Here is an 11,984-nt window from a genome sequence, read left to right as displayed (position 1 = left end):
CAACGATTTTCTCTGAAATCATCCGGAACACTTTTGGTGTCCGAATATAGTCGTCCAATATATCAATCTTTATGTCTCAACCATTTTCAGACTCATCGTCATGTCTGTGATCATATCCGGGACTCTGAACTACCTTCCGTACATCAAAACACATAAACTCATAATACCGATCGTCACCGAACGTTAAGCGTGCGGACCCTACGGGTTCGAGAACTATGTAGACATGACCGAGACACGCCTCCGGTCAATAACCAATAGCAGAACCTGGATGTTCATATTGGCTCCCACATATTCTATGAAGATCTTTATCGGTCAAACCGCATAACGATATACGTTGTTCCCTTTGTCATCGGTATGTTACTTGCCCAAGATTGGATTGTCGGTATCTCAATACCTAGTTCAATCTCGTTACCGGCAAGTCTCTTTAATCGTTCCGTAATGCATCATACCTCAACTAACTCATTAGTCACATTGCTTGCAAGGCTTATAGTGATGTGCATTACCGAGAGGGCCCAGAGATACCTCTCCGACAATCGGAGTGACAAATCCTAATCTCGATCTATGCCAACTCAACAAACACTATCAAAGAAACCTGTAGAGCACCTTTATAATCACCCAGTTACGTTGTGACGTCTGGTAGCACACAAAGTGTTCCTGCATTATTCGGGAGTTGCATGATCTCATAGTCATAGGAACATGTATAAGTTATGGAGAAAGTAATAGCAACAAACTAAACGATCATCGTGCTAAGCTAACTGATGGGTCAAGTCAATCACATCATTCTCTAATGATGTGATCCCGTTAATCAAATGACAACTCATGTCTATGGTTAGGAAACATAACCATCATTGATTCAACGAGCTTGTCAAATAGAGGCAAACTAGTGACACTCTGTTTGTCTATGTATTCACACATGTACTAAGTTTCCGGTTAATACAATTCTAGCATGAATAATAAACATTTATCATGATACAAGGAAATATAAATAAAAACTTTATTATTGCCTCTAGGGCATATTTCATTCACTCCGATGGTGTTTGTTGAGTTGGCATAGATCGAGATTAGGATTTGTCACTCCGATTGTCGGAGAGGTATCTTTGGGCCCTCTCGGTAATGCACATCACTATAAGCCTTGCAAGCAATGTGACTAATGAGTTAGTTACGGGATGATGCATTACGGAACGAGTAAAGAGACTTGCCAGTAACGAGATTGAACTAGGTATGAGGATACTGAAGATCGAATCTCGGGCAAGTAACATACCGATGACAAAGGGAACAACGTATGTTGTTGTGCGGTTTGACCGATAAAAATCTTTGTAGAATATGTAGGAGCCAATATGAGCATCCAGGTTCCGCTATTGGTTATTGACCGGAGATATGTCTCGGTCATGTCTACATAGTTCTCGAACCTGTAGGGTTCGCATGCTTAACGTTCGATGACGATTTGTATTATGAGTTATGTGATTTGATGACCGAAGTTTGTTCGGAGTCCCGGATGAGATCACGGACATGAAGAGGAGTCTCGAAATGGTCGAGACGTAAAGATCGATATATTGGAAGGCTACATTCGGACATCAAAAAGGTTCTGAATGGTTCGGGTATTTTTCGAAGTACCGGAGAGTTACTGGAATTCGCCGGGGAAAGTATTGGGCCTCCATGGGCCTTAGTGGAAAGGAGAGAAGGGCCACAAGGGGAGGCCGCGCGCCCCCCATGGGCTGGTCCGAATTGGACTAGGGAGGGGGCGGCGCCCCCCTCTTTCCTTCTCCCTCTCCTCTCCTTACTTCTTCTCCTACTTGGACTAGGAAAGGGGGAAACCTACTCCTACTAGGAGTAGGAATCCCCCTTTGGGCGCGCCCCTTGTGGCCGCCCTCCTCCTCCTCCCCTCCTTTATATACGGGGGAGGGGGGCACCCCATAGACACACAAATTGATTTCTTAGCCGTGTGCGGTGCCCCCTCCACAGATTCCCACCTCGGTCATATTATCGTAGTGTCTAGGCGAAGCCCTGCGTCGGTAACTTCATCATCACCGTCAACACGCCGTCGTGCTGACGAGACTCTCCCTCGGCCTCAGCTGGATCTAGAGTTTGAGCGACGTCACCGAGCTGAACGTGTGCAGATCGCGGAGGTGCCGTGCATTCGGTACTTGATCGGTTGGATCGCGAAGACATTCAACTACATCAACCGCGTTACTCAATGCTACCTCTTGAGCATGCGCTGGTTTTTCCCTTGAAGAGAAAAGGGTGATGCAGCAAAGTACCGTAAGTATTCCCCTCAGTTTTTAAGAACCAAGGTATCAATCCAGTAGGAGGCCACACATAAGTCCCTCGTACCTACACAAACAAATAAGAATCTTGCAACCAACGCGATAAAGGGGTTGTCAATCCCTTCACAGCCACTTGCAAAAATGAGATCTGATAGAGATGATAAGATAATATTTTTGGTATTTTTATAATATAGATTAAAAGTAAAGATTGCAAAATAAACGGTGCCAGAAATAACTTGTTGACGGGAGATTAATATAATGGAGAACAGACCCGGGGGCCATAGGTTTCACTAGTGGCTTCTCTCAAGATAGCATAAGTATTACGGCGGGTGAACACATTACTATCGAGCAATTAATAGAAAAGCGAATAATTATGAGAATATCTAGGTATGATCATGTATATAGGCATCTCGTCCGTGACAAGTAGACCGACTCCTGCCTGCATCTACTACTATTACTCCACACATCGCCCGCTATCCAGCATGCATCTAGAGTATTAAGTTCATAAGAACAGAGTAACGCAATAGGTAAGATGACATGATGTAGAGGGATAAACTCAAGCAATATGATATAAACCCCATCTTTTTATCCTCGATGGCAACAATACAATACGTGTCGTTTCCCTTTCTGTCACTGGGATCGAGCAACGAAAGATTGAACCCAAAGCTAAGCACTTCTCCCATTGCAAGAAAGATCAATCTAGTAGGCCAAACCAAACTGATAATTCGAAGAGACTTGCAAAGATAACAAATCATACATAAAACAATTCAGAGAAGATTCAAATATTGTTCATAGATAATCTTGATCATAAACCCATAATTCATCGGATCTCGACAAACACACCGCAAAAAGAGTTACATCGAATAGATCTCCAAGAAGATCGAGGAGAACTTTGTATTGAGATGCAAAGAGAGAGAAGAAGCCATCTAGCTAATAACTATGGACCCAAAGGTCTGAAGTAAACTACTCACACATCATCGAAGAGACTATAGTGTTGATGTAGAAGCCCTCTGTGATCAATGCCCCCTCCGGCGGAGCGCTGAAAAAGGCTCCAAGATTGGATCTCACGGGTACAGAAGGTTGCGGCGGTGGAAATAGGGTTTTGTGGTGCTCCTGGATGTTTTCAGGGTATATGAGTATATATAAGCGAATGAAGTCGGTCAGGAGAGCCACGAGGGGCCCACGAGGGTGGGGGCGCGCCTCCCTGCCTCGTGGCCTCCTCGGTTGTTTCCTTACATCCACTCCAAGTCCTTTTAATCATGTTTGTTCCAAAAATCAAGCTTCCGAAGGTTTCATTCCGTTTGAACTCCGTTTGATATTCCTTTTCTGCGAAACACTGAAATAGGCAAAAAACATCAATTTATACTGGGTCTTTGGTTAATAGGTTAGTCCCAAAAATAATATAAAAGTGTATAATAAGGCCCATTAAACATCCAAAATAGAATATATAATAGCTTGGAACAATAAAAAATTATAGATACGTTGGAGACGTATCACTCAATGCTTCCGCTTTCGGTCTACGAGGATACGTAGACACACTCTCCCCTCTCGTTGCTATGCATCCCTAGATAGATCTTGCATGATCGTAGATTTTCTTTTGAAATGCTACGTTCCCCAACAATCTCTTGTTGCAATAGTCATCGTTGTTTCTAAAACAAAGCTTTGCTTGCAATAGTCATCGGCGTGTTTTTGAAACAAATCCGCCGGCCGACATGCAACACGCCCTTCGACATTTGGTTTAAATAGGTCCTCCCAACGAACCATAGGGTACTTTCATTTTGGTCCATCTACTTCCCAGAAGCAGCACGATCAAATTGTGTCCACTTGTCCGAATCCCATCACCAAGAAGAAAAAGCGCCATTGCATGTTACTCCTATAGAGGATGTTGGAGTACCCACCTCTCTGGGATCCTCGAGGGTGAAGAGAGCCTCCTAGGTGTCCATTGCCAGCTGGCTTGTCGCGGGAGCCTCTCCGGGCGCTCGGGCGAACCGGCTGAAGGGTCGATGACGGGTGGATCGCTGGGCGTGCGCGGGGCCAATGTCATTTGGCGAAGGCCGTCACACACCCGCGGGGCCAATGTCATTTGGCGATGCATTTTCCCGGGTCTTTAGCACGCTCCAAAATCTCCTTCCCCTTCCTCCTAATGGTGCACCACTCTAAGAAAAGGTCATCAACTATGACGCGGTCTTGTTGAAAAGACCAGCGGTCCCTCCCGACCGCCGCCTTCTAAATCTGGGCGCTCACCGGTAACCTCCGCCAAAACGCGTGCAGTCGCGAGCGAGCGTGACTAGCAATGCTCCTCCTCTTTCCTGTTTATAACTAACGTTTTGTATGAGTAATATGTCAACATCAGTTGATTGTATTATTAACCATACTGTTATACCAATCGTCAGCCAATATAGGAAAACAAGTGAGTCTAGGAGTGCACAAACGAAGAAAACCTAGATCCGTCAAATACTTCTCCAGTGTATACTGCTTTCCATTTTGTAAACGACTGCCGTCCGAAACTAGGCCTGGTGACGTATTTTAAACCCAGCACGACCGTGAGATCATCAACGTGCGGCTCAGATAAGCCTGTATCCCTTGCGAAACGCAAAAATGCGTCGATCACCGCGTGCGGGCGTCAGCCCGAGTCTCAGGGCCAGTGTGTCAGATCGTGGCGGCCGCGAGTCGCGCCCCCTCGCCCCTTCCGCCCCACCTCGCCGATCCCGGCCGGAGCCCGCGCCCCCGTCGCCATGGCGGTGCGCGCGACGGTCTCCCGCTTCCCCGTGACGCAGGGGGCGCTGGACGAGTGCGGCATCCAGTGGGGCATCTCCGTGACGCCCTTCGCCGCCGACGACGAGACCGGCCAGCCGCCCGCCACCGCCGGCCGCGGCGACCGCCTCCCGCGCTGCGAGCGCTGCTGGGCCTACTTCAACACCTACTGCGACGTGGAGCGCTGGGGCTGGGCCTGCGCGCTCTGCGGCACCCTCAACGGCTTCGACGACGACGCCCTCCACCGCTTCCAGCGCCCAGAAGCTTGCCCCGAGCTCAACGCCTCCTTCATCGACTTCGAGATGCCAGGTGATTGCGCCTGCCTCCCTTTCTGTGTGCGCGCGAGCGACTGTGCCTTCTGGAGCTTTGTGATTTTGAGTTGGTTTCTCATGGCCTTGAATTGTGTTTGTGCAGTGGATGAGGCGGATGGTGCAGGTGATGGTGTGAAGGCGCGGCCTGTCTATGTGGCGGCGGTGGATCTCGCTTGTAAGTCAAATTATGCTGCTTAATGCCTCGCCATCTTGAAATTCTGTATTGCTGGAAGTTAATTTTTACCCAAGTAAGCCACCTAGAAGAGAGGCATAAAACAAGAATAATTAGAGTGAACGCGTATAGCTCAATTTCAGTTGGATCAAATTTGCCTTTACTAGTCTTCATGTGCAGCGATCAAATTTCAGTTGGATCCTCAAATAGTCTGTCATGGTTGTGCTATGCTTTATATGATTATCATAAGAATTGATTATTGCCCTGTTTCAATGTTTTCAGGTTCTGAAGAGTTCCTGGAACTCATCAAGAGTGCGCTTCTGGCAGCGCTAGAAGGTTAACATGTGTAATTTGCTGATTTTTTGGTTGCTCAAACAATGTTGTGTTGTTAGTGAGTCAAGTTTCCCCTTTTTCTCAATTGGGTTTTATCTGTGCAACAGCTCTGATTCCAGGCTCCCTGTTTGGGCTTATGACATTCAGCCACAAGATTGGGTTGTATGATGTACAAGGTCCAGTCCCTGTCGTGAAAAATGTTTTCATCCCTCCAGACTCAGAAGAAGGTGGACTAGCTGTCGCCCTTGAAGATGCCATGCCCCTGCTTTCCTTTTTGGCCCCTGTATGTTACATAACTATATGAAGTGTTACAGGTTGGTTTAGTCAGTCTCTGGATATCACTTAACTGTAAGTTAACCTATGAGCAGGTTGATACATGCAAGGACCGAATTGCCGCTGCCCTGGACACACTGCGGCCTACATCTTCATGGGAGAGAGGCGCTGCTTCTGGGCAGGAAGCAGATACGGTCTTGCTTGGCGGGCGGGGTTTTGGAACAGCCATGTCTTCTCTAATTGACTACTTGAGTTCAGAGTATGGTTCTACTTTTGCTTTGGGTGAGTTAACACATCCATTTGAACAATTTTAAAAATGCTTCTTGTCAGTAGGCAATTATGTTTGTAAAGATATTTGTATTTTGCAAAGAGTTTTGTACTTGCTGTTTTTATGCCTAACTACCAACTGTTTCTTCTTAATTCAAGAACAGCTAGGGTATTTGCTTTTCTGTCTGGTGCTCCTGATTATGGAGATGGTCAACTAGATACTAGGAGATATGGTGAGCAATATGCTAGCAAAGGGGAAGATGCTGACCTCGCGTTGCTCCCTGAGCAGATACCTTTCTATAGAGATCTAGTAAGCTTCTTTTGATTTTGTAGAGAAAAAAGTTACTCCCTCCGATCCATATTACTTGTCGCTGCTTCAGTACAAGTTTAATATATAAAGTTGTACTAAAGCAGCGACAAGTAATATGGATCGGAGGGAGTACATTTGCTTGACCGTGTCCATCATTTAGTGACCTCAGTGAAATTTTGAAACAGGCAGCTGTTGCTGTTCAAGCAGGAGTATGTGTAGACATATTTGCTGTAACTGATGAATACACCGATTTGGCTTCGTTGAAGTTTTTAAGTATCGAAAGTGGTGGCTCGTTATTTCTCTATGCAAACGCGGATGATTCAACACTTCCCCAGGACATGTGAGTTTGATATTATGATGTCTTCTGTATTTTATTTTTGAAATTCCACTGCCTAGGTTCCTGATAACTTGATAAGATGTGAATGGTCTTTTCCTCATTGCCTTGCCTTTTCTTCTGAACAGATATCGTCTGTTGAGTCGACCCTATGCATTTGGTTGTGTTCTCAGGCTGAGAACATCACCAGATTTTGAGCCTGGCCACTCTGTAAGCATTCAAGCTACCTGTGTTCACATTATCTGTAGGATTAAATCCCATGTGTGTCACTGCAAAGTGTTGTAGCCCACCTTGGGTGCCACTCACCTGTTAGGTCTGGACCCACATGTCATTGATGCAATGAGTGGCATAACGGTTACAAAACTTTGCACTGACAGATAAGGATTTGACCCTTAACTATATTGTACTGTTTAATTTTTAATGTATCCATCTTTTTGCAGTATGGCCATTTCTTCCCTGATCCTCAATATGAAAATGTGCAACATATTATCTGCTGTGATTCTTTTGCTACATATGCCTATGACTTTGACTTTACCCATGCTGATGGCTTCTCCAGGTACTTATCTTCACCATTCTGTGTATCAATTCATGTTGATAATGAATGTGTTGAATTGGAATCCATGCCAAGCGTATGTGGTGTGCAGATATAAGATACTATCTGATATGCCTAATGCTATGGGTGAAAAAGTTCTGATATGATATGATATACGTAAATTAGATTTATTCAGCGTAGTTTCTGCTGTTCTGTGTTAGAGAAATTCCCACAATTAAATCCTTTTGCTTGCAGTTTTTTTCTTTCTAGTAATCAAGGTGGACACAAACAGAGTAAGTGCAAAGCAAAGTCTTGTCTAACTGCTCAAACCCTTATCTCATGACAGCCATATGAAATGTAGTAGGTTGCCGATTATAATGTACATGGATGGGTAACTCAACATTCTATGGGCAAATCATTTCCATTACATGATCATATATAGAGTATCTAAGAGAGCTTTTGTGGCTTTTGTGCTGTAAAAGCATAATTATTTTTGCTCTGAAGAAACTTATTTTTTGGTGGATCCTATTCATTTATTGTGCACGTCTGACACTTCTCACCAGAATCAGTTAATGTGATTTTCGATATTTACAGGCACACAGAACCTGCTGTTGTACAGATCGCTTTTCAGTACAGTGTAATTGAGCCTGTGGAGGTGGCATCAGGGAATGGCCCACAATCATATCCAAGGTACGAGATACCTGAACTATTTAATTTCCCAGACATCCTTTTTAGTTTTCAAGCGTTAACTAGCTTTTGGATGCCTGACCTCCTGTGATGTTAATATTTTTGGTTTATGTCAGCTATTGCTTGTGCTTGCATTTGTTATTCATGTTATAATCTCTTCATTCCATCTTTTTTTTGTTTGCTAGTGTGCATGTAGCCAACTGAAACATGTACTGTTCAAAAACTTACTTTTGTTGTTTGTAATGCTACATCTCCGCGGCTACAGGTTTTGTCTCAAGAGACGGTTGAGAATAAGGACATTGCAGTATCGGCCGGCTAATAATATCAATGAAATATATGACAGTGTCGATCAAGAGGCTGTCCTACATATCCTTGTTCATAAGGTATTCATGTTTAGTTCGTTTAATCATGCACATGTAGATATTCAGCAGCTTGAGATATGAAAGATTGTTGGCAGATAAATGTAGGAGGCGATTAGTTGTAAGATATACCGTTAACATTAGAAATGGTTTGGCCACTGGGTTAATTCTGTGTGGATTTCGACTAGCGAAGATTCTTCTAGCCGATCCTTTTTTTGGTAGGAAAGATGTTCTGCCTTTTTGTTAATGCACACCCTAGGAAGTTATTGCTTTTAAGAGGTGCACATGGATACTATTTTTGTCATCCTAACTTGATTCTCCTCTGAAACGCTGCCATCAGGTTATTCTAGTTTCACTGGAAAATGGGGTTAGAGAAGGCAGAAATTCGGTGCATGATTGGCTGGCTATCCTTATAACTCGGTATAATGATGCGTTGAGATCTGATCCACGAACACCAGAATCGCACATTGATATAGACTTCTCACAATGCCCCCATCTGCAAATGATACCCCAGTTTGTGTTTGGAATGTTGAGGAGCCCTCTTCTTCGCTTGCATGAAGAAGGCATCCACCCAGATTACAGGATATATCTTCAATGCCTTTTCAGGTATGTAATTTTTTCGTTTTGTACGGTTCACAAAGTCTGGTGCCTGTATGTCTCGGAGAATGTCCAAAAACTTGTTTCTGCTGCTGTAACTGATATGGCAACAAAATTTTATACTTTGTTGCTGCTGGAGTGATATCTCATGCATTTTTGTGAATCAATGCGAATTAATTTTCTCACTTGCAAGTTTGTAAGTCCCCTCTGAACTATTCTTGCAGCTCACTGGAGCCATCTTCTCTAGCCAAAGCTATATATCCACTTTTAATTTCGTACTCCTCACCTAATAAGCAAGCATTCCCACGGCACACTCTGAGCCGTGCTGCTCTGACGATGAGTGAGAGCCCGATATTTCTTCTGGATGCGTTTACCAACCTTGTTGTTTACTATTCATCGACTGCTGATCCTTCGCTTCCTTTTCCTCCACCCCATGACTGTAAGTATCACCTTTTTACAATACGTTGGGCATGTTTCTTTTTTGCCTGTCTCAGCGCTTATTTTGTTGACAACTAAAAATATCGTGCAGGTCTTTTGAGAACAACGATTAATGCGTTGAAGCAGGACAGGTGTATCACACCTAAGCTTGCAATTGTTCGTGGGGGACAGGACGATTCATCGTTGTTTGAGAACTATCTAATTGAAGAGCAAGATGTTGATGGTTCCGGGTATACTAGTGGTAATGGTTTTATATCATTCCGCGAGGGTATCAGGAATGAGGTAGCAGAGATCCTCAAGGAAGAAAGTGGCAGCTAGGTCCTGACCGCTATGGGCTTGTGGTTCCGAAGATGGTGTAGATTGTGTCGACAGCTCTTTCTTTAACATTATGGCGTAGACTATTTAACTTTACTCGTCTAAAATTGATAGAGATATAGTCAATGGAGTAATAAAGGGCGAAGGTGTATTTGAATATTACAAGTAGCTGCTTGTGACAATAGCTCAATGTTGTAGGGTGGTCTGTCAGAGAAAAACCTTCTATTCTTCTATGTACTGTACATCTGACATCCGTTACTTTTCACCTTATCCTGATAGTAGCAAAGATACTCATGAAAAGGATAGCACATGAGTTTCATAGTAATACAATACACCGCTGGGGCTTGGCCCAGAATTGGATCTCATCTACTCCCTCCGTCCCACAATATAAGATTGTTTTTCAAGCTAATATAGCTTGAAAACCGATCTCACAATCTAAGATCGTTTTTCAAGATAATGATCTTATATTGTGGGACGAAGGGAGTATGTAGCAGTGCGAGTGAATGCAATTTTTTGGGAGATTCTGATCCGGGCACATGCCAGGGAAATGGATTCTTCACAACATAGATTCTTGAGACGATGGTAGAGCTGGGCAGCTTTGCAATTGATTCTTGACGCCGCAAGAAATCTTGCCTTTTATTCCTTTTTGATACGCTATTATTATTAAACAGTACCAAAGAAAAATACAGATGGGTCATTTCAAAGGCCCGGCGAAAACAGGGGAGCTTTCCCTGTGATCATCAACGCCTTTTGTTGGCGAGGAAAGCTGCTGCAACGGCGACCGCAACCCCTCCTGCAACCACCAGCGTCAACACGAGATCGCTCCTCCTGATGTCCACCTTTCAGAAACGAATGCCATTTCAATCTTCAGAATGCAAACTGCATTTTTTCTTCTTCTATATTTTGATGAGAAATGCAATGTTGACGTTATTTGTGCAAGCCTGACGCGAACCTTGTGGTCACATTGCTGTTCTCGCGCGTTCACGCCGCCGCCGGCGGCGCCGTCGACGGCAGCGGGCTCTTGAGGAGGGGCCCTTCCGTCCAGCCCGCCGACGGTTCCTGCGGTGTGCTCTCCTGTCATCGTCGCTGCTGCTGCTGCTGGAGCTACTGCTACTGCTGCTGCTGCTGCCGGCGTTACTCCTCCTGCTGGCCTCCGGGGCTGTTCTTTCCTCCTCCGGTGATCCTGCCATTATCTCCCCCGTTTCTCAGCGAAGTCTGCCGTGCCGTGCTGCGCGTTGATCAACAGGCGATCCTTCCGCGCTATGCCTGAGAAGGGAGGGACGGGAAGAGGGAGAGGAGAGGAGGAAGCGTAGGCTGCGGCTGCATTTCAGGAGGTGTATCAGATTGGCTAGCGACCGGCCTTCCGGTTTCGGCTGGCATGCACTGTCTGCCCAACGGTTGAACAAAATCAAAATCACGCAAGTCGTCCACACAAAAAATACTTACAGAAACACACCATCAGACTTCAGAACACAATGACAACATAGACATACACTATAGCAAATACGAAAATAAATAAACCGCGATACATGAAACTCAGGACAACGAAAAAGTTCAGACGGGTGCTGTAGACACTACTACTTGTTCCTTCCACACTGCCGGACTACTCGCTTCAAAAAAATCAACGCAGAAACTAATCAAGGGCTGGTGCAGCGCCGGCCAGCCTGCCGGGACAGCTTAGAAGAGGAGATCGACTACGATGGCTCGATCAGAACATCACCACGGCGGCAGCGCCCACGAGCACGGCCGGCCAAGCCAGCGGCGAGAAGGCCGCCGCAGCACTCTTGTGTTGAGTAAATAGGCAATTTCTCGATTAAATTAATCCATGAGTAAATCACTAGCATGGCATTGACTAAGTTGATGACGTACTCACTCTGATCTAAACATGCACGTACTAAGCAAACAGTAGACAAATCTACACATACTGCTAGTACTGCTAATATGAAAATAATCAGGAGCGGGATAAACGAGTTATACCCTCCAGTAGGCCACGCAGAGGCCGCGGCTTTGGTGGCAGCAGCGGCGTCCTCGGCGACCT

General features: G+C 45.0%; 1 protein-coding gene across 1 annotated transcript; it reads left to right on the top strand.

The window, feature by feature from the left end:
- The first annotated feature begins 4,879 nt into the window (after positions 1 to 4,879).
- On the top strand, positions 4,880 to 10,276 carry LOC123057845 (protein transport protein SEC24). The gene is made up of 14 exons (XM_044480726.1): positions 4,880 to 5,327; positions 5,433 to 5,504; positions 5,784 to 5,837; positions 5,942 to 6,117; positions 6,203 to 6,389; positions 6,539 to 6,684; positions 6,870 to 7,024; positions 7,147 to 7,228; positions 7,459 to 7,574; positions 8,145 to 8,240; positions 8,503 to 8,620; positions 8,937 to 9,202; positions 9,418 to 9,632; positions 9,723 to 10,276. The coding sequence occupies exons 1-14, from the start codon at positions 5,000 to 5,002 to the stop codon at positions 9,947 to 9,949; spliced, it is 2,238 nt and encodes a 745-aa protein (XP_044336661.1). The 5' UTR covers positions 4,880 to 4,999; the 3' UTR covers positions 9,950 to 10,276.
- The last annotated feature ends 1,708 nt before the right edge of the window (positions 10,277 to 11,984 follow it).

The sequence above is a fragment of the Triticum aestivum genome, chromosome 1A, assembly GCF_018294505.1.
Source record: "Triticum aestivum cultivar Chinese Spring chromosome 1A, IWGSC CS RefSeq v2.1, whole genome shotgun sequence".
Taxonomy (NCBI): domain Eukaryota; kingdom Viridiplantae; phylum Streptophyta; class Magnoliopsida; order Poales; family Poaceae; genus Triticum; species Triticum aestivum.
This window is presented reverse-complemented; position numbering and strand designations above follow the sequence as displayed.